Source organism: Ovis aries, chromosome 21, assembly GCF_016772045.2.
Source record: "Ovis aries strain OAR_USU_Benz2616 breed Rambouillet chromosome 21, ARS-UI_Ramb_v3.0, whole genome shotgun sequence".
In the NCBI taxonomy this organism is placed as follows: domain Eukaryota; kingdom Metazoa; phylum Chordata; class Mammalia; order Artiodactyla; family Bovidae; genus Ovis; species Ovis aries.
In genome coordinates this window covers 7,939,346-7,963,562 of record NC_056074.1, presented here as the reverse complement: position 1 = coordinate 7,963,562, position 24,217 = coordinate 7,939,346, and the positions used below count along the sequence as shown (strand labels likewise).

At 37.6% G+C, this 24,217-nt stretch overlaps 1 protein-coding gene across 1 annotated transcript in view; it reads left to right on the top strand.

Moving 5' to 3' along the window:
* Positions 1–24,217, top strand: part of TMEM135 (transmembrane protein 135) — a 269,389-nt gene that overhangs the window by 109,818 nt on the left and 135,354 nt on the right. The window contains exon 5 of the mRNA XM_004019395.6: positions 2,709–2,774. Within this exon, the coding sequence (XP_004019444.1) occupies positions 2,709–2,774 (66 nt within the window). The remainder of the gene's footprint in view (positions 1–2,708; positions 2,775–24,217) is intronic.

Below are 24,217 nucleotides of genomic sequence, written 5' to 3'. Positions count from 1 at the left end.
AACAGGCTGATATTAACTGTCACCTTTTTACAGAGGAGGTCAGGTCTTATTCACTATCTTGGCAACCTGTCTGAGGCTTAGCAAGATAGTAAATAGTGGGAATAAGATAACTAGAATTCTAGTTGCTTCACTAATAGGAAGTAAATATAGGAAATAGGAAATAAATATATGCTAAATACAGCTTTTCTATTTATATGTATAAACTGCATATTAATTTAACCCATTGAAGTCTTTCTATAATAGGATGATTTTCAAGGTGAAGTCTATTAAGTATATATTTCCTGTTAGGATGACTTATTTTGTGTTGATATAATGAATTAAAATGCATTGGACTATAAGAACATGAGTCTCTGTTGAATTTTGTTTATTTTCACTTTGGGAGCCATTCAAAGTAGTATTGCTTGTCTTATAATATTTTACACTGTTCCAAAATTCTGTTTTAAATCTATTTCATCTTTTAGTGTGTAACAATTGTTGCTTTTATTTTTCCCTTTTTCTTTTTACTGTTAGCAAATGGTATATGTGCATGATAGAATATTAGAAAAGATCCTTCTGGATCTTTTTTTGGCTTGTGCATGCACACATACACACACACACACACACACACACACACACACACACACACATACACCCACATACCCAAACACAAGGATCCATTCTTCAACTTTGCATTTCTTCCATCTAGATTTCATGTCCCTGAGTTGCTTCATCCAACACGTTTCCTAAAAGCAGTCTCTCTCGCTAACCTATTTTTAACTGAGAACCTACAGATGTTTTTTTCTCTGCCACTGACAAACGTCTAATGAATGTTTTTAGTGTTAATCATTTTAGTTATTATTAAAACTCGAAAAGAGGGAAATTTCAATGAAGAATTTGTTAGTGATAAATTTACAGATGCTGAGAATTAGCCCTGTATCTCATTGTTTCGGACACTTGTTAGTTGTTGTTTGGGTACAAGTAAATTAAAAGCAGTCTCTTTAGCAGAGGTCAAAAGAATGTTGTCCACTCCAGTGCTTTCCTATAGAATCAAAGGAAGTTGAGCTGAATTGACAGAGAGTTGTCAGAATGAGACGTCCTTAAAAATGTTGGTGGGAAGAGCTCATGAAATAAATCAATTTAGTTGGAAACAAAAGATTGAATTTAGTGTTCTTTCTCTATTGGAGAAAGTGCAAAAGAATAATTAAATCTTCAAACTACTTCAGGTTTGTGAGTCACAAAAGAGTAAAGTAGTTTGATGTGGTTTAGAGGAGAAGTTGTGTATTTTATCCCAAGTGCTTGCTGTCTCTGCCTTTCCCCTTTTGCTTCTCAAATATATATAGTAACTAACCTGACCTAGATGAGGCCTGTTAATCACATCACTAAATTAAATAAGGTTTTCAAAAGAAACAGGAAGATGGAAGATGTAATTTAGTGTACAAATCATTAAGAATGAGAAAAAATTACAATGTATTATTGGTAAACTTTTTCTTTTAATGCAAATGTCTGTAAATCTCTCAACTTCTAGTTATATATGCATTTGTAAAAATCTGTCATAGCAAAGTCATTCATTTATTGCTTGTTTTTTGTTTGTGTGTATGGATAACCCTTCTTCCTCCCTATTAGTGGCCTATTTTAACTCTGAGTTATGGATTGAAATTATGTTCATGTGCTGAATTCACAAATTTAGTAGTGTTTGTCCAGTTTTCCCAGTACCATTTGTTAAAAAGACTGTCCTTTCTCCATTGAATGGTCTCAGTACTTTGCTTGAACATCATTAGACTGTTCAGAAAGTTTGTTTTCAGGCTCTGTCTTCTATTTCATTGGCCTATACATATCTTTATGATTACTGTAGCTTTAAAGTAAGTTTTGAAATTGGAAGGTGTGAGTCCTCCAGCTTTGCTCTTCTTTTTCAAAATTGTTTTGGCTGTTTGGGATCTTTGGGGTTGCATATGAATTTTAGGATGGATTTGTATATTTGTGTAAAGAAATCATTGGAATTTGATAGGAATAGCATTGACTCTATAGGTCATTTTGGATAGTATTGCTATCTTAACAATATTATGTCTTTTAATTGATGAACACAGGTTGTCTTTGCATTTATTTATATTTTTAGATCTTTGGGCAGTGTTTTTTAGTTTTCAGGGAATAAGTCTTCTGCTTCTTTGGTTAAATTTATTCCTATGTCTTAAAAATTTTTTTTGATACTGTTATAAACAAAATTCTTAGTTTCCTTTTAGGATTGTTCATTGTTAGTGTATAGAAAGCATTAAGTCTTCTCGGGTGCTATTTAATACACGACATCATAGAATTACTTCATTTTCTGTCAGTATTTCAGTACCAGTCAACTTATTTGGACTGGTATTTGTATACCAGTCAGAATAAATGGTAATTGCTGAATTGAATTCAAGTTCTAAGTTCTTATTTAATTTTTGTTAGCCAAACTAAGTTTTATACTTACTTAAGTGTTCTAATTTGAAACTATAGGTGTGAAGTGAAAATAGCAGATCAAAATAACCTTTGAAACATTGCAGTTTGAGCTCTTTATAACATTAAAATGTTCTCAAAATGATATTTTGGAGTATAGTATAAAGTTTATTATACGTTATTCATGCTCCTTTAGAAGTTCCTGAAAAATGTAATATTGTTTTGCATTTTGGTGTTGGAATGTACAGTTAAATACAGATTACAGATGATATATCTTTGCTTTTTTTTTTCTTTTAAATTCACAGGCCACGGAAACATTATTTAGAATGGGTGTAGCAAGAGGAGTCATCACAACATTAAGAAATGGAGAAGTAAGATGAGAATTTTTGTGTACTTATTAGTTCTTAATTCACAGTTTTTTAAATTAATATAACAAATTGAAAATATCTGAAGTACATAATGCTGAGTGAATCTGACCTACAAATTGATTTCAGTTAAGTCATATTAGAACCTGATCTTTGGTTGACTATAAATTGCTGAACCTTTTAATCTTTGGTTACCAATTGTTTTTACTCTTAAAAGAAAATAACATTTAATAATAACTTCTTCAAATACATATATATTTATTGAAAATAGCCCCGTCTTTCTTTCTTTCTTCCTGTTTTTTTGTTCTACAATTGTAATACTTCTTTCTTATCATAAAATAATTTGAAATATTAGTATTTATCACAGAAGGAAGGGTAGTGGGAGGGAGAGAAATGGAGTTTAGTCTGTCCTTTCTTGTAGTTGCGGCTCAACTAAGAGTCTAAGTTTAGATTTGTCTAAATGCTCCTACCAGTTCTTTAAAAATCTAGTACCTGAAATAAATTTTCACTACCAAATTATTACTGGTTCCATTACCACTCTGTCTGCTTTTTCTTTATTCACTTCCTTACTAAGATATCTTTAGGTTGAAGTTGAACATAATGTCACGTTGCCCTGTTCCCTTTTGTATTCTACTAGCAAATACTTAACCCACTCCAGTGTTTTTGCTTGGAGAATCCCAGGGACGGCGGAGCCTGGTCGGCTGCCGTCTATGGGGTCGCACGAGTTGTACACGACTGAAGTGCCTTGGCAGCAGCAGTAGATATATCAGTCTGTTAGGTGAAAATGTACAGTCATTTGGAAATTATATGCCTTTAAATGTTTAATTGTATGTATATTGGCAAGTTACTTTGGTATTGATTTATAATGTATACTTTGTCTATGAAAAATACTTAATTCATCTCTTTGTATTCTCAACAAACTAAAGTCTGTGTTGCCATTTTGAGAGAAAAAATATTGCCATTAATAAAGTTGGGCATATTTATCTGCCTAAAATTTGTCAGTATGAATTTTAGGTTTTAGTAATTACTATGGTTTTTTTAATGGGAGTTATCAGTGATCTTTTGAACTTTATAAAAAGTTTGGGGAAGTAAATATATGCAAGACAGTTTTATAAGTATTCTGAGCATATCAACACATAGTATGCATGTATGTATTTTACTTTATGGAGAGGAAGTAGTTAAATCAGCTTGCTTCTGATTCATTCCTCCCCCAGTTACTGAAGATTGTAACTGAAGATTGTAAGAGTAATACCTGGTTAACAGGTATTAATGAGGACAAAATTTTTAAGCCCTCTCTTGCACATTTTTTCTTGCATTTTAAGATCTCTGAAAATGGAATATGTCGTCTAATCAGTGACACCTCATAGTCACCATTTACTATTTTTCACATTTTAACTCCTCTAAAAGTAAGTCTATGATATTTTAGGGTTGATAAATATGATAATATTCTGTAGATTAAAAAAATACAGAGTGATACATAGTGAGTATTTGGTAAATGGTAGCTGGGATAGGCTACAAATTAGTTTTAATTATTTAACTTTGGGAACTAAACAATTAAGACAAAGGAAAACAAATAAATTATTGAATATATGTATGTACAAGTGGCATAGATATTTTTGGACATAATAGACTAAGTGCTGTGGGAATAGATGATATAATATGGTTCTTGCCTCTAGGGGAGCTTACTCTCTGGTGGGGGAAACAGTGGCATCAATACATGGGAAAAAACCTGAAAAAGAGTAGAAATGTTTAGTTAAGGTTGAGTCTGGAAGTAACTAGAGTCCGAGTCCAGATTCCACTTGCATGCAAGCCTAGTCACTTCAGTTGTGTCTGACTTTTTACAACCCCATGGACTGTAGCCCACCAGGCTCCTCTGTCCATGAGCATTCTCCAGGCAAGAATACTGGAGTGGATTGCCATGCCCTCCTCCAAGGGATCTTCCCGCCAGGGATAGAACCAACGTCTCTTATGTCTCCTGCATTGGCAGGCAAGTTCTTTATCACTTGCGCCACCTAGGACTGTGCTAAATTTTAGTGTCTGGTCAATAATAGAGAGTTTTTGGAGGTAGGAGATAAACTAAAAGTTTTTGGTCTACTTAAAGCAAATTTAGAAATTTAGAATTTAGGAAACTTATGACATGCTAAGGGAGATGGTTAGTAAGGAGCTTACTTGTTCTAGGATAGTTGGAAAATTGTTTTAGCTCATTACTGTGAAAGTATTTGTTAAGTAGGCATTAATAAGTAACTTCATGACAATGATATCAGGTAGGAGGAATGAAGACCGGTGTATCAAGTTTACAAAGATAGTAGTCTTTGAATAAATTTGTGATCTGAATGCTTGATGACACTGAGCTTTGCTTGTCTCTTGTGTACCCTTCCCTGTGGTGGTGGTGGTTTAGTTGCTAAGTTGTATCCAACTTTCTGTGACCCTATGGACTGTAGTTCACCAGGCTCCTCTATCTGTGGGATTTCCCAGGCAAGAAAACTGGAATAGGTTGCCATTTCCTTTTCCAGGAGATCTTCCTGACTCAGGGATTGAACCCACATCTCCTACTTTGCAGGTGGATTCTTTACCACTGATCCACCAGAGAAGTCCTACCCTTCCCTGAATTCTGACTTTAAGCCTATGTTTTGTCTACCTATTGAACATATTTTAAGAAATGTTGAGACCAGAAAACATGATTCCTTTCTTTGAAAATAAGAAGGTAATTTTTGAAGGGGTTTGTAATTTTTTTCTAAGTTATAATGAATCATTAGAGAATTTGAGCAAATGAATGACGCATTATCCTTTTAAATCTTCATCACAACTCTGCAAGGGAGAAATATGCCCTTTTTATACATAAACCAAGTCTCAGAGAAGTTAAACATTTTGCAACTGGGAGATGGGAGTCCTGAGATGTGAACTCCAGTGTGTCTCCAAAACCCATTCATTCCACTATATAATATAATCTCCCTCAGTGTATTCACTTACTTAGAGTTTTCTATTCATTCAGTTGTCCTGTAGTTTGACAATTGAAAAATAGCTATAGCTCAATAGCTAAGACCTCTGAGGTTATGTAATTAGCCAGATGTTTTTGATGCATTCTAATTATCACTGCTGTCTTTTCATATGTGTCGTGAAATATATGGCTTAAAATGAAGAGAGAAAAATAGTCACCCTTCACAATTCTGTTTTGTCACTGAATGCCTGACCATGTTGATGTGTTCTTTGTACAGTCCTGTGTATGGGCTAGCTGGATTTTTGTATTTTGATTAAATTGCATAAAAATGCTATAAAGCAGGTAATTTGGGGGAGTAGAATTTTGTAGTGTGTTTATCTGGAAGGCTAACTTGTAAAATTATCACTATCAAAAATAGTTTTTAAATGTACTTGACTCAAAAATTGTGGTTTTAAAACTTTTTTGAGAAAGGGATAATCGTATTTTCAGCCTTATTTATGTATAGGATGAAACAAGTTGTTTAAAAAAAAAAGAGATACAACAATAACACAATAATAGTGGGAGACTTTAATACCCCACTCACACCTATGGACAGATCAACTAAACAGAAAATTAACAAAGAAACGCAAACTTTAAATGATACATTAGATCAGTTAGACCTAATTGATATCTATAGGACATTTCACCCCAAAACAACGAATTTCACCTTTTTTTCAAGTGCTCATGGAACCTTCTCCAGGATAGATCACATCTTGGGCCATAAATCTAAACTTGATAAATTCAAAAAATCGAAATCATTCCAAGCATCTTTTCTGACCATAATGCATTAAGATTAGATCTCAATTACAGGAGAAAAACTATTAAAAATTCCAACATATGGAGGTTGAACAACACACTTCTGAATAACCAACAAATCACAGAAGAAATCAAAAAAGAAATCAAAATATGCATAGAAACTAATGAAAATGAAAACACAACAACCCAAAACCTGTGGGACACTATAAAAGCAGTGCTAAGAGGAAAGTTCATAGCAATACAGGCATACCTCAAGAAACAAGAAAAAAGTCAAATAAATAACCTAACTCTACAACTAAAGCAACTAGAAAAGGAAGAGTTGGAGAACCCCAGAGTGAGTAGAAGGAAAGAAATCTTAAAAATTAGGGCAGAAATAAATGCAAAAGAAACAAAAGAGACCATAGCAAAAATCAACAAAGCCAAAAGCTGGTTCTTTGAAAGGATACATAAAATTGACAAACCATTAGCCAGACTCATCAAGAAGCAAAGAGAGAAAAATCAAATCAATAAAATTAGAAATGAAAATGGAGAGATCACAACAGACAACACAGAAATACAAAGGATCATAAGAGACTACTATCAGCAGTTGTATGCCAATAAAATGGACAACGTGGAAGAAATGGACAAATTCTTAGAAAAGTACAATTTTCCAAAACTGAACCAGGAAGAAATAGAAAATCTTAACAGACCCATCACAAGCACGGAAATTGATACTGTAATCAGAAATCTTCCAGCAAACAAAAGCCCAGGTCCAGATGGCTTCACAGCTGAGTTCTACCAAAAATTTCGAGAAGAGCTAACACCTATCCTACTCAAACTCTTCCAGAAATTGCAGAGGAAGGTAAACTTCCAAACTCATTCTATGAAGCCACCATCACCCTAATACCAAAACCTGACAAAGATGTCACAAAAAAAGAAAACTACAGGCCAATATCTCTGATGAACATAGATGCAAAAATCCTCAACAAAATTCTAGCAATCAGAATCCAACAACACATTAAAAAGATCATACACCATGACCAAGTGGGCTTTATCCCAGGGATGCAAGGATTCTTCAATATCCGCAAATCAATCAATGTAATTCACCACATTAACAAATTGAAAAATAAAAACCATATGATTATCTCAATAGATGCAGAGAAGGCCTTTGACAAAATTCAACATCCATTTATGATAAAAACCCTCCAGAAAGCAGGAATAGAAGGAACATACCTCAACATAATAAAAGCTATCTATGACAAACCCACAGCAAACATTATCCTCAATGGTGAAAAATTGAAAGCATTTCCCTAAAGTCAGGAACAAGACAAGGGTGTCCACTTTCACCGCTACTATTCAACATAGTTCTGGAAGTTTTGGCCACAGCAATCAGAGCAGAAAAAGAAATAAAAGGAATCCAAATTGGAAAAGAAGAAGTAAAACTCTCACTGTTTGCAGATGACATGATCCTCTACATGGAAAACCCTAAAGACTCCACCAGAAAATTACTAGAGCTCATCAATGAATATAGTAAAGTTGCAGGATATAAAATCAACACACAGAAATCCCTTGCATTCCTATACACGAATAATGAGAAAGTAGAAAAGAAATTAAGGAAACAATTCCCTTCACCATTGCAACGAAAAGAATAAAATACTTAGGAATATATCTACCTAAAGAAACTAAAGACCTATATATAGAAAACTATAAAACACTGATGAAAGAAATCAAAGAGGACACTAATAGATGGAGAAATATACCATGTTCATGGATTGGAAGAATCAATATAGTGAAAATGAGTATACTACCCAAAGCAATTTACAAATTCAATGCAATCCCTATCAAGCTACCAGCCACATTTTTCACAGAACTAGAACAAATAATTTCAAGATTTGTATGGAAATACAAAAACCTCGAATAGCCAAAGCAATCTTGAGAAAGAAGAATGGAACTGGAGGAATCAACTTGCCTGACTTCAGGCTCTACTACAAAGCCACGGTCATCAAGACAGTATGGTACTGGCACAAAGACAGACATATAGATCAATGGAACAAAATAGAAAGCCCAGAGATAAATCCACACACATATGGACACCTTATCTTTGACAAAGGAGGCAAGAATATACAATGGAGTAAAGACAATCTCTTTAACAAGTGGTGCTGGGAAAACTGGTCAACCACTTGTAAAAGAATGAAACTAGATCACTTTCTAACACCGCACACAAAAATAAACTCAAAATGGATTAAAGATCTAAATGTAAGATCAGAAACTATAAAACTCCTAGAGGAGAACATAGGCAAAACACTCTCAGACATAAATCACAGCAGGATCCTCTATGATCCACCTCCCAGAATGCTGGAAATAAAAGCAAAAATAAACAAATGGGATCTAATTAAAATTAAAAGCTTCTGCACAACAAAGGAAAATATAAGCAAGGTGAAAAGACAGCCTTCTGAATGGGAGAAAATAATAGCAAATGAAGCAACTGACAAACAACTAATCTCAAAAATATACAAGCAACTTCTGCAGCTCAACTCCAGAAAAATAAACGACCCAATCAAAAAATGGGCCAAAGAACTAAATAGACATTTCTCCAAAGAAGACATACGGATGGCTAACAAACACATGAAAAGATGCTCAACATCACTCATTATTAGAGAAATGCAAATCAAAACCACAATGAGGTACCACTTCACACCAGTCAGAATGGCTGCGATCCAAAAATCTACAAGCAATAAATGCTGGCGAGGGTGTGGAGAAAAGGGAACCCTCCTACACTGTTGGTGGGAATGCAAACTAGTACAGCCACTATGGAAAACAGTGTGGAGATTCCTTAAAAATTGCAAATAGAACTACCTTATGACCCAGCAATCCCACTTCTGGGCATACACACCGAGGAAACCAGAATTGAAAGAGACACATGTACCCCAATGTTCATCGCAGCACTGTTTATAATAGCCAGGACATGGAAACAACCTAGATGTCCATCAGCAGATGAATGGATAAGCAAGCTGTGGTACATATACACAATGGAGTATTACTCAGCCGTTAAAAAGAATTCATTTGAATCAGTTCTGATGAGATGGATGAAACTGGAGCCGATTATACAGAGTGAAGTAAGCCAGAAAGAAAAACACCAATACAGTATACTAACACATATATATGGAATTTAGGAAGATGGCAATGACGACCCTGTATGCAAGACAGGGAAAGAGACACAGATGTGTATAACGGACTTTTGGACTCGGAGGGAGAGGGAGAGGGTGGGATGATTTGAGAGAATGACATTCTAACATGTATACTATCATGTGAATTGAATCGCCAGTCTATGTCTGACGCAGGATGCAGCATGCTTGGGGCTGGTTCATGGGGATGACCCAGAAAGATGTTATGGGGAGGGAGGTGGGAGGGGGGTTCATGTTTGGGAATGCATGTAAGAATTAAAGATTTTAAAATTTTAAAAATAAAAAAAAATAAAAAAAATTAAAAAAAAAAAAGAGATAAAATTGCTCTCTTTAATTTATGTATTTCAAGAGTTATATACTGTTGTATAACTTGAACCTGAATAATCCAGAAATCAGTGTTTTTTCATTAGGTTGTTCTTAATTCAGGAGCTTACCTGGTGGCTCGACTGGTAAAGAATCCACCTGCAGTGCCGGAGACCCTGGTTCGATTCCTGGGTCAGGAAGATCCCCTGGAGAAGGCATAGCCTACCCACTCCAGTATTCTTGGGCTTCCCTGGTGGCTCAGCTGGTCAAGAATCTGCCTGTTATGCGGGAGACCTGGATTCTATCCCTGGGTTGGGAAGATCTCCTGGAGAAAGGAAAGGCTACCCATTCCAGTACTGTGGCCTGGAGAATTCCATGGACTATATAGTCCACGGGGTCTCAAAGATTCGGACACAACTGAGTGACTTTCACTTATTCTTAATTCATAGTTTTAAAAGAGAGCAAAGTTAAGCAGTTCTTCACCATAGAAATGCAGGATTTTAAACTCTAGGACTTTAAACACTTAAAGCCTTTACTTTCTCTGTGTTAGCTGCCGTTGTATATCCACTGAATCACAGAGTATTATGTAGTGAAGAAGGTAATGACTTCCTATAGCCATCAGGTTGATTCATCTGTTACAGCTCTATTAACTTTAAAAAAATTTGTGAATTTCTAAAGTACAAACATATCTATCTTCATTTTTCCAAAAAGTTTAGTGTTTCATATCTGTGTCTTTATGTTAGAAAGACTGATGAATGGAAGGAGAAATAATCCTTGAAAGTATTTTTTGAGCAGCTTCTAATATTCCTGGCATTGTTTTCAGTTCAGTTCAGTCACTCAGTCGTGTCTGACTCTTTGCGACCCCATGAACCGCAGCACACCAGGCCTCCCTGTCCATCACCAACTCCCGGAGTCCATCCAAACCCATGTCCATTGAGTCGGTGATGCCATCCAACCATCTCATCCTCTGTCATCCCCTGCTCCTCCTGCCCTCAATCTTTCCCAGCATCAGGGTCTTTTCAGATGAGTCAGCTCTTCGCATCAGGTGGCCAAAGTATTGGAGTTTCAGCTTCAACATCAGTCCTACCAATGAACACCCAAGGCTGATCTCCTTTAGGATAGACTGATGGCATTGTTTTAGGTGCTTGCATTCCAACAGTAAGCAAAATATCCTTGTCTTTGGGGAGCTTGTATTCTAATCCATTGATAACTTAGTTCTAATTATGGAAGAAGATTGAAAAGTACAAAGCAATGGGGGAAGTAATTATAATTGCAGAGCTTCAAAAGGAGGGATAAGCAAGTATATGGTTTAAAAGCATGAGCAGTTTAAATGATAAGGGAAGAAACAAGTAATTTGAGTAGGGTAAGTTAGTTCAGAAAATTCTGAGAGAGATAGGAATACCAGACCACCTGACCTGCCTCTTGAGAAATCTGTATGCAGGTCAGGAAGCAACAGTTAGAACTGGACATGGAACAACAGACTGGTTCCAAATAGGAAAAGGAGTATGTCAAGGCTGTATATTGTCACCCTGCTTATTTAACCTCTATGCAGAGTACATCATGAGAAACGCTGGGCTGGAAGAAACACAAGCTGGAATCAAGATTTCCAGGAGAAATATCAATAACCTCAGATATGCAGATGACACCACCCTTATGGCAGAAAGTGAAGAGGAACTAAAAAGCCTCTTGATGAAAGTCAATGTGGAGAGTGAAAAAGTTGGCCTGAAGCTCAACACTCAGACAACGAAGATCATGGCATCTGGTCCCATCACTTCATGGGAAATATATGGGGAAACAGTGTCAGACTTTATTTTTTGGGGCTCCAAAATCACTGCAGATGGTGACTGCAGCCATGAAATTAAAAGACGCTTACTCCTTGGAAGAAAAGTTATGACCAACCTAGATAGCATATTCAAAAGCAGAGACATTACTTTGCCGACTAAGGTCTGTCTAGTCAAGGCTATGGTTTTTCTTGTGGTCATGTATGGATGTGAGAGTTGGACTGTGAAGAAGGCTGAGCACTGAAGAATTGATGCTTTTGAACTGTGGTGTTGGAGAAGACGCTTGAGAGTCCCTTGGACTGCAAGGAGATCCAATCAGTCCATTCTGAATGAGATCAGCCCTGGGATTTCTTTGGAAGGAATGATGCTAAAGCTGAAACTCCAGTACTTTGGCCACCTGATGCGAAGAGTTGACTCATTGGAGAAGACTCTGATGCTAGGAAGGATTGGGGGCAGGAGGAGAAGGGGATGACAGAGGATGAGATGGCTGGATGGCATCACTGACTCGATGGGCGTGAGTGTGAGTGAACTCCGGGAGTTGGTGATGGACAGGGAGGCCTGGCGTGCTATGATTCATGGGGTCGCAAAGAGTTGGACATGACTGAGCGACTGAACTGAACTGAACTGAAGTTAGTTCAGAAGATTTGTTAGAAGGGACGTCTTAAATTGAGTGTTAAAGAAATTTATTAGCATCGCTGAAGAAGAAGAGGTCAAAAGGCATTGCCAGTTAGGAGAAACAATAGAAAAAGGGACATAGTTGAGAGTTAGGGAGAGATATCTTGGTGTAGAATCCAAAAGGAAGGGAGGAGATCATGCTGTTGATGGAGAGAAACATTTGTTGAGTGCCTTTTCCAGGCACTTTTTTATTATTCAGCTCATTTATAGATTATAACAACCTTTCATTTTAGATCTTTTTATCACCATTCTTTCCAAAGGAAATATTTGAGGTTCAAGAAAGGGTATTTTATAAAAGTCACATTTCCCTGAGAATTTGCTATTTGAATGCTTATGATGATACTGATTAAGCTTGTGGTATAGTCAAGAGTTAATACTTTTTCTTTCTCCCAAGTGGAGAAGCCAGCCTTGTGTGGCAGAAAAAGCGCTAGACTGCCTGCCGCTAGCCCCGTTTCTCCTGCTGGCATCACTAGCTATGCGATCTGGGACAGTTTAGTTACTTTCTCACAACTTCAGATTCATAACTTTGGAAAATGAGTTGATAAGATGATCTTTACAGTCCTATTTAGCTTTAACATTTTCTGCTTCTAGATACCTTTGTATACCCTTTCTTTTTTGTGGTTCTCAGCCTTGAGTATGTATGAGAATTGCCCAGGGAGCTCTGATAAACTGTAGGTCCATGGGCTTCATCCCCAAAGACTTTGTCAGTTAGATCTAACCTAGAGCTCTAGTACCTATATTTGTTAAAACATCCACTGATTTTTAAAGCTTAGCTACTAATATTAACTACTGTCTTAGAGAAGTATTTACCATCTTATGGCTTCTGTGAATTCAGGGAATGTAAAATTTGAGTTAGACTAAACAGTTAAAGAAATACGAAAGAAATTTGAGGTGTATTTAAATTTTTTTGTGTGTAAATAGAACATTGTAGCATGGTTTGTTGTTGTTTTGGAAAGGTGGATATGGGACTTGACATAGTATTTACTTTTGTTTTATGTTACTGTGTGGTATTAGGTATTCTGTATGTTTTATTAGAATGGAAAACTTTTTTTGCCTTTCTATGTGATTTTTTAAAAAGTCATATATAATATTTAGTTTTAGTGTAATTGCTGTAGTGCAGCCCTCAGTTTAAGATAAATATAATCATAAATACCTTTGTGGATTTATGCTGCTGCTGATGCTAAGTTGCTTCAGTTGTGTCCGACTCTGTGAGACCCATAGACGGCAGCCCACCAGGCTCCCCCGTCCCTGTGATTCTCCAGGCAAGAATACTGGAGTGAGTTGCCATTTCCTTCTCCATTGTGGATTTATATATATATATATATATATATATATATATATATTAGGGCTATATTATTCTAAATAATATAGCACTGGTCATAGCAAACACTCTCTTCCAACAACACAAGAGAAGACTCTACACATGGAGATCACCAGATGGTCAACACCAAAATCAGACTGATTATATTCTTTGCAGCCAAAGATGGAGAAGCTCTATACAGTCAACAAAAACAAGACCAGGAGCTGACTGTGGCTCAGATCATGAACTCCTTATTACCAAATTCAGACTGAAATTGAAGAAAGTAGGGAACCACTAGACCATTCAGGTATGACCTAAATCAAATCCCTTATGATTATATAGTGGAAGTGAGAAATAGATTTAAGGGCCTAGATCTGATAGATAGAGTGCCTGATGAACTATGGAATGAGGTTCGTGACATTGTACAGGAGACAGGGATCAAGACCATCCCCATGGAAAAGAAATGCAAAAAAGCGAAATGGCTTTCAAGACCATCCCCATGGAAAAGAAATGCAAAAAAGCGAAATGGCTGTCTGGGGAGGCCATACAAATAGCTGTGAAAAGAAGAGAGATGAAAAGCAAAGGAGAAAAGGAAAGACATAAGTATCTGAACGCAGAGTTCAAAGAATAGCAAGAAGAGATAAGAAAGCCTTCTTCAGTGACCAATGCAAAGAAATAGAGGAAAAGAACAGAATGAGAAAGACTAGAGATCTCTTCAAGAAAATTAGAGATACCAAGGGAACATTTCATGCAAAAATGGGGTCGATAAAGGACAGAAATTGTCTGGGCCTAACAGAAGCAGAAGATATTAAGAAGATGTGGCAAGAATACACAGAAGAACTGTACAAAAATGATCTTCATGACTGAGATAATCATGATGATGTGATCACTCATCTAGAGCCAGACATCCTGGAATGTGAAGTCAAGTGGGCCTTAGGAAGCATCACAAAGCTAGTGGAGGTGATGGAATTGCAGTTGAGCTGTTTCAAATCCTGAAAGATGATGCTGTGAAAGTGCTGCACTCATTATGCGAGCAAATTTGGAAAACTCAGCAGTGGCCACAGGACTGGAAAAGGTCCGTTTTCATTCCAATCCCAAAGAAAGGCAATGCCAAAGAATGCTCAAACTACCGCACAATTGCACTCATCTCACATGCTAGTAAAGTAATGCTCAAAATTCTCCAAGCCAGGTTTCAGCAATACGTGAACCATGAACTGCCTGATGTTCAAGCTGGTTTTACAAAAGGCAGAGGAACCAGAGATCAAATTGCCACCATCCACTGTATCATGGAAAAAGCAAGAGAGTTCCCGAAAAACATCTATTTCTGCTTTATTGACTATGCCAAAGCCTTTGACTGTGTGGACAAATGAACTGTGGAAAATTCTGAAAGAGATGGGAATACCAGACCACCTGACCTGCCTGTTGAGAAACCTGTATGCAGGTCAGGAAGCAACAGTTAGAACTGGACATGGAACAACAGACTGGTTCTAAATAGGAAAAGGAGTACGTCAAGGCTGTATATTGTCACCCTGCTTATTTAACCTCTATGCAGAGTACATCATGAGAAATGCTGGACTGGAAGAAACACAAGCTGGAATCAAGATTTCCAGGAGAAATATCAATAACCTCAGATATGCAGATGACACCACCCTTATGGCAGAAAGTGAAGAGAAACTCAAAAGCGTCTTGATGAAAGTCAATGTGGAGAGTGAAAAAGTTGGCCTGAAGCTCAACACTCAGACAACGAAGATCATGGCATCTGGTCCCATCACTTCATGGGAAATATATGGGGAAACAGTGTCAGACTTTATTTTTTGGGGCTCCAAAATCACTGCAGATGGTGACTGCAGCCATGAAATTAAAAGACGCTTACTCCTTGGAAGAAAAGTTACGACCAACCTAGATAGCATATTCAAAAGCAGAGACATTACTTTGCTGTCTAAGGTCCTTCTAGTCAAGGCTATGGTTTTTCCTGTGGTCATGTATGGATGTGAGAGTTGGACTGTGAAGAAGGCTGAGCACCGAAAAATTGATGCGTTTGAAGTGTGGTGTTGGAGAAGACTCTTGAGAGTCCCTTGGACTGCAAGGAGATCCAACCAGTCCATTCTGAAGGAGATCGACCCTGGGATTTCTTTGGAAGGAATGATGCTGAAGCTGAAGCTCCAGTACTTTGGCCATCTCATGCAAAGAGTTGACTCACTGGAAATGACTCTGATGCTGGGGGGGATTGGGGGCAGGAGGAAATGGGGACGACCAAGGATGAGATGGCTGGATGGCATCACGGACTTGATGGACGTGAGTCTGAGTGAACTCTGGGAGTTGGTGATGGACAGGGAGGCCTGGCGTGCTGCGATTCATGGGGTCGCAAAGAGTCAGACACGACTGAACGATTGAACTGAACTGATTATTCTAAAATCATAAGGTTCGTAAGTCGAATGATACATTTTTAAACAAAATTTTTTCATGCCTTAAGGAGTGCTTGAAGAATCTATAAAATATACATACATTCACTCTTAGTCACAAAGTTAACTGATCATTAAGATATTAGATACATGTCCAAAACTTGAAATTATGTTAAAATTATGTTCAATTTAATATAATACTTGAATCAAGAATTTCCTATTATGAATGCAAGTTCTTTATATAAGGAAACCTAGAAGTAAACTTCTATTTATATTTTAAAAATTACATGTATTTTTGCTTAATTAAGTATATTTTTTAACTATTTCTCTTTTAATATCACCTCAGGAAATATATGCGCTTCCCTGGTAGCTCAGCAGTAAAGAATCCGTCTGTGAAGCAGGAGATGTTTTTTTGATTCCTGGGTCAGGAAGATCCTCTGGAGAAGGAAATGGCAACCCACTCCAGTATTCCTGCCTAGAAAATCCAATGGACAAAGGAACCTGGTGGGCTACAGTCCATAGGGTCACAGAGAGTTGGACATGATCGCAACGACTGAAACACAGGAAATACATGTCTTTAATAAGCAGTGTATTAGTATTTTCAATAGGGAAGTTTCTGAAGCTATTAGAGTGCCGGTACCTAGGGGCTTGCAAAATTTAATCAGTGAGCAGTACTTGCTGAGCACATCTTAAAGGTAGATGTAACACGTGGCGCTGGTAGCAGATCGAGTGTTACCTCCCCTCCATTCTTCCCTGAGTATTGAGTGCCAGGTGCTATGCAAAGTGCTAGGTTTTAATTATAAACAAGACTAATCTGGTTTAAGCTCTCAGGAAACTTTACAGGCCCATGACTGCGTCCATAAGCCTGTCACTTAGGGCCTTGCCATGCACTGTCCTGTTGTCTTCTTTAAATAGGATTAAAAGCATCCACTCATGCCTTACTCTGTGAAAAAATAGATTTATAAAGCAGCTAGTATAATAATACAAAGTAAGCCTATTAGGATTTAGCCTGTATTAAATTATAACTATTTATTGAATTAAGTAGGATGATATATTTTCTATATTAACGTGAGTATATGGGTATCTCTAACTGCTGGTAATGGGAGATAGATATTTTGGATCCATAGCTATGCCAATAGCTGCGAGCTTCCCTGGTGGCTCAGCAGTGAAGAATTCTGTCCAGGAAAACTGGACTATCTCTTCTATGATAACACCTTTGATTTATGTATTACATTTTAATGGGAAGAAAATATGAAGATAAGTTTACACATCTGTTGCCATTGAAATATGCTCTTTGTTAACTTGACTAGCTTCCTCTCATATCCCCGTATCACTAAGGGAGAAAAAAAAATTCTGACCACTTTAAAGTGTCTCCAAACAATATCTTCAAGTTTATTGTTTTTCCTTTGGCAGGGATTTCCTCATTCTGCGTATAGTGGTAAACCGTGCAAATGCAGATGGACCTCGATGTTCATGGTTTCCACATCCGCATGTGTGTAGGGCTGACTGTACTAAGCCGTTTTATGTAAGGAACCCGAGCATCTGTGGATTTTGGCATCTGTGGCAGTTCTGGAGCCAGTCCCCTGTGGATGCTGACAGGTGACTGTAGTTTATTAGAGTTGAGCCTAGAAAAGTTACTGTAATGTTTTTTCCTTTCAAGAAGCAAGTAGGGTGTAGTTTAAAAAAAGCATATGGGGAAAATGGATAACACCCTGGTAAGGAGAAAACAAATACAGAAAAGGATATAGAGAGCAAGGTTAAGGGCTAGGGAGTGTTTATGATAAGCAAGGTATATATAAAGAAGTCCCATTCCTGTCTCTTGATGAGGTGGGAAGAAATGAGTTTTGATTATAGGACAGAAAGTTGGAGATAACTGGAGTCATTAGTCATGATTTCATGGTGGTGAAACATTAAAAAGAGACTTCAAGGAGGTCTGGGGTTGACTATATTGTTTGCTTTTACAAAGTTGTGTTTCTTAATAGCCATCAGTCTAGATGCTATAGATACTGAACTGCCAGGGGCAGAAGACTTGTCTGACTTCATTTTTTTTTTTTCTCCCACTCTTCCAATTCCATGAATCAAAACAACATGTTATATTTTGGCAGGTGCTTAGAAAATTTAGAATCCATGCCAGAATGGCATTGTAAAACATTGAGCTTCAGAATTTGTATTTTATTCTTGCTGTAATAGTTTATCCTTGTCACTGTATTGAATTTAAATGGCTCACCATTTGTATGCTATCACATTATTTCATATTCTTGGTGAACAAACAGTTTATTTGAAAATTCTGATCCAAAGAAGGCCATGGGCCAAGGTGAGGTTTTAATAATATCAGATCACAGTGTTTAAGCTTGGTGGCCTTGTCTATACCAACTCTGTATATGCTTTCTATACTGAGATAATTATCTTTCAGAATGCCTTTATTTTCTTCATAATAGTAACTCTGCTTTTGATTTAAGTACAGAAATAAATGTGCCATAATTTTCTCCTTAAGCAAAACAAACAATATCTGGACAATATCTGGCTAACTATGGAACACTTAGGTTTTATTTTTCAAAAATTGGAAGGGTTCTTAAGATAACATCAGTCTGTTTTGATCCTAATAGGAAGAGCTGTAGGCCAGGAAGGCGATTATTTCCACATGGGTAAGGCCAGTTCCAACTACCTCCCCCTGAACTTATTAAACTTGCCTACTTTGGTTATATAGCTGTATGTGGTTGAGAGCATTAGCGAATGTAGGCTCTCTTTTGAAAATCAAGTCTTTAGATATACAGAAAATGTTTCTTTGTATCTCATATACCAAATGAATTTTGTGTGTAGTGTTGGGGTGAATTTAGCAGCAAGTAACTGAAACATTTTGAATTTCCAAAAAATTTAATTATTTATAAAAATGTCTGTCCAATTATAAGTTTTACCATTTTGTTTGTACATCTTTTTTTCTTTCTTTGTTGACTCTTGGCTTTTTTCTCAATAGATGAGTTTGCAATGTAAAGACAGTAAGGATGTGGCAGAACTTGAGATTTGTGTTAAATGGCGTGGTTGGTCTTTCTGGTGATCAGCCCAGATCCTAAAGCTATGAATCACTTCATTAGCATAACAGATACTTATACCACTCAGGAAATTCCAAGGATGTTTAAAGCTGTGTACCAGGAACAGGGAGCAAAACACAGATATATTCTTTATTAAAGCACAAATCCATAGATTTCCTTTTTCTGAAAGTTTCATATATATGGAATCATAGAATATATGGGGCTTCCTAGGTATCACTAGTGGTAAAGAACCTGCCTGCCAATGCAGAAGACATAAGAGATGCGGATTTGATCCCTGGGTCAAGAAGATCTCCTGGAGGAGAGCAGGGCAACCCACTCCAGTGTCTTGCCTGGAGAATCCCATGGACAGAGCAGCCTTGTGGGCTATCTATGGTCCAAGTTTCGCAAAGAGTCAGACACGACTGAAGTGACTTAGCATGCATGCATGCATACACACAATATATACTCTTTCATGTCTGACTTCTTTCACTTAGCACGTTTTTGAGATTCATCCATAGTAGTTTTTCCTTTTCATGACTGAGTAGTATTCCATTGTGTGGATAATATTTTGTTCATCTACTAACCAGCTGATGAACATATGGACAGTTTCCAGTGTTTGGCTATTATGAATAATATTTCTGTGGGCATTTGCATAGAAGACTTGTGTGTTGACATATGTTTTAATGTCTCTTGGTTTGATACTGAGAGTGAAATTGCTCAGTCATATTGAAACCGTTTACCTTGGATAGGGCGTTGACCCATGTGCTCAACCCAAGCCAAAACCCACTGTACCTGGTTTCAGGATCTAAAGAAGCTCAGGATCTTGATATCTGGTTGCAGAAGGAATTCAGTGAGAGACAAAGTGATAGGTAAGAAATGGGTTTATTTGGATTCAGAGAAAAGCACACTCCACAGAGTGTGGGCCATAGCAGAGGGCAAGTGTAGGCACGAAAATGTGACATGGTTAGTTTTTGTGGGCTGGGTAATTTCATATGCTAATGATTGGGAGGATTATTCCAACTATTTTGGGGAATGGGTGGAGATTTCCAGGAATTGGGCCACTGCCCACTCCTTGGTCTTTTGACAGTGCCTCGGAACTGTCATGGTGCCTTTGGGTGTGCCATTTAGCTTGCTTATTGAGAGTCAAGGTCTAGTGGAAGTTGACTTGTCTGCCATCTTGGGCCCATTTGATTTTAGTAGGTTTGTGTTGTGTCCTTGGGCTATGCCACTCTTTCAAAAGTTGTGCCCTGCCCCCTTCCCTCCTATTATAATAGGAGGAACTTTTAAAAGAAAAAGTGGCTATATTATTTTACATTCCAAGTGGCAATGGACAGGAGGTCCAGTTTGTCAACATCTTTGCCAGCATTTGGTATTACCAGTCTTTTTGATTATAGCCATTCTAAAAATATGTTGCTATATCTCACTGTGGCTGTAATTTGCCTTTACCTAATGACTAACGGGCCTTCCCTGGTAGCTCAGTGGTAAAGAACCCACTTGCCAATGCAGAAGATGTGGGTTCAGTTGCTGGGTTGGGAGGATCCCGTGAAGAAGAAAATGGCAACTCACTGCAGTATTCTTACCTGGAATCTCATGGACAGAGGGGGCTACAGTCCCAAGCCTGGTGGGCTACAGTCCATGGGGTTGTAAGAGAGTAGGACACAACTTAGCAACTAAACAACAACAGTGACTAATGATGTTGGGAATCTTGCCTTGTGCTTATTAGTCATTGGTATATCTTTGATAAAATGTCTGCTACAATCTTTTGCCAAGTTTTGTGTGTTTTGTTTCTCAAGTTGTAGGAGGTAATTTTTTTTCAAACTTTGAACTTTTTATATTTTGTATTGGGATATAGCTGGTTAACAATGTTGTGGTGGTTTCAGGTGAACAGCAAAGGGACTCACTCATGCATACACCTATGTCCATTCTGCCCCAAAGCCCTCTCCGGTCCAGGCTGGCACATGACATTGAGCAGAGTTCCATGAGCTATACAATAAGTCCTTGTTGGTTATCCATTTAAAATATAGACCTTCCCAGTGTCCCTAACTGTCCCTTCTCCTCAGCAACCATAGGTTCATTTTCTAAGTCTCTTTCTGTTTTGTAAGTAAGTTCACTTGTATCATTTCTTTTTTAGAATCCACATATGAGGGATGTCATGATATTTCTCTCCTTCTCTATCTGACTCACTAACACTCTGGTTCCATTCATGTTGCTGCAGATGGTATTATTTCACCTTTTTAACAGCTGAGTACTATTCCAGTGGATATATTTACTGCATCTTCTTTATCCATTCCTCTGTTGATGGACATTTAGGTTGCTTCTACATCTTGACTATTCTGAACAGGGCTGCAGTGAACCTTGGGGTACATGTATCGTTTTGGATCATGTTTTTCTCTGGATATATGCCCAGGAATGGGAGAAGGCAATGGCACCCCACTCCAGTACTCTTGCCTGGAAAATCCCGTGGATGGAGGAGCCTGGTAGGCTGCAGTCCATGGGGTCGCTAAGAGTCGGACATGACTGAGCAACTTCACTTTCACTTTTCACTTTCATGCATTGGCGAAGGAAATGGCAGCCCACTCCAGTGTTCTTGCCTGGAGAATCCCAGGGACGGGGGAGCCTGGTGGGCTGCCATCTGTGGGGTCGCACAGAGTCAGACACGACTGAAGTGACTTAAATAAAAAAATATGGTAGCTCTACTTTTAGTATTTTAAAGAACCTCCATACTCTTCTCCATAATGGCTGTACCAGTTTACATTCCCACCAATATAGTGTAAGAGGATTCCCTTCTGTCCATATCCTCTGTAGGAGGTGATTAAAAAAAAAAAAAATTCTGGATACAAATCTATTAAATATACAACTTGAAGAAAAATTTTTTTCCCCAGTCTGTTGTCTGTCTTTCTATTGTCTAGGTCTGAAGTTTGATGAGGTTCACTTTGTTGGGTTTTTTGGTATCATCACCAAGAAATCTTTCTAAGCTAACTGAGAGCCTCCTATGTTTTTTTCTAAAAGTTTTATAATTTTTGGTTTTACATTTAGATCTGTGATCCATTTTAAGTTGGCTTTTGTATACATTGTGAGGCAAAGTTTTATCTATTTATGTTGCATATGGATATCCTGTTGTCCCAGCAGCATTTGTTGAAATAGCTCTTCTTTGCCTGTTGAATTGCTTTGACGCCTTTGTCACAGATCAACTGATTGTAAATGTTAGGAATTTATTTCTGGAAATTTTGTGGTTCCAGTTCTGCTGAGATGGAGGAGGAAACACATTCTTGTCTCTTCCACTGATTACAACTAAAAACTCTGAACAGAACACATAGAGCTACCATGAGACCTCTGAAGAGTAAATAATCGCAGGAGGTGTAGGCAAGGAAGTCAAAATTGGGACTGGTGACTGATCAGCAGTGAGTTTCCTTTTCGCTCCCACCCACTGTCCCCTGTCTCCTGGCTTGAACTCTAGGGAACCCCCTGTTCTTGATCCCCACGATGGATCCAGGCAGAAAAAGCTCTAAGAGAAACCCCTCTTCCTCTGTGTATGTATGGTCAGAGACCTGGAAAATAGGGCTCTTGCATACAGAAGATTCTGCATAAAATCAGCCTTTCTTTTTGTTTTGTGTTTTGGTTTTGTCCTTCTGCTGGGACAGCAGGTGGGCCCCGATCATGAGGCTGTCCTCCAGGGCTGGTAGCGATGGCACTGGGCGGCCATTTAAAACCCTGAAAGATCATCTTCCTCTTTAATCAGAAGCTGGGAAAAGGGTCTCCTGTGGTCCGAAGAGTATGGAGAGAATATGTGTTACTTTTTTGCTTCCTTTGTTTTCCTTACCGCTTTATCCCTGAGGCAGATGTCATTGCAACAAATATGCAACTGAATGGGGAATCAAAAAATTTAATGTAGGCAGAGGACTGAGAAAAGGGATGTAGGAAGCAGACTATGGATAAACCATGGTAAGGCAGAAGACAGAGAAAAAGATGATCTAAATCTGTATATAGTCTGAAATTCACTCCTGAGCTAAGCATTTGTGGAACTTACTTGAGGAAGCGTTAAGGTTTTGAGAACTGAACTATAGCATAGACCACTGCCTTTTGGTGGCGCATATGGGGAGAGACTAAATAATACTGGAAAGACTTGGAAAACTGAAAATAATATTGAAACCACAGCCCACAAGCGGTGGGTTGGGACTTGCGGTTGGAACCGAATAGCGTTTATTGCCTACCACAATGACAAAAACAACAAATTAGTTCTGCAGAGTCTTTAACATGACTAAGAGTGTCAAAATGTAAGTCTCTAGGATATAGTCCAGAAGTACTTGATATACCAAAAACTAGGGAAATCGTAGTCAATTGTGGGGGAAAACAGCAATCAACAGGTACCAATTATGCAATTACTTTGCTGTTGGAAATACAATAAAAGTTCTCAGAGCAGTCATTCTAATGCTGTGTAAACACTGTGTAAAACACTGTGTAACCCAGTGTAAAAAAGTGTGTAAACACTTTTGAAATGAATGGAAAGTCTGAAGTTCGATGAGAAAAAGAAACTATAAAAAGAACCAAGTTGAAATTTGGGGACAGAAGATTAAAATAGCTCAAATATTAATATTAAATGTTGAAATAACTAAGAATTCATTAGATGATTTCAATAGCAGAATGGAGAAGACAGAGGAAGGAAATGTTGAAGAAACTTGATAGTTCAGTTGTGCAATCTAAATAATAAGGAAAGATTAAAGAAAATAAACAGAGCTTAAAAACTTGAAGGACAATAGCAGAGGTCTCACATTTGTGTCTTATGTATACTAGAGAAGGCAAAGACATTTGTGAAGAAAAAATATTTGAAGAAATGGCTGACAACTTCCAAATTTGGTGAAGACAAACATCTACATATTCATAAAGCTCAGCAAAACCTTCATCATCAGTGTATGATTCCGTTTATATGATATTCTGCAAAAGCCAAAACTTGAGGGGATGGGAGAACAGATCAGTGGTTGTTTTGGAAGATAGTACTATTACTGTTTAAGATTAAGGAGCATAATTAGGAGGCTAGTTCTACAAATTATTTTTTTCCTTGGGC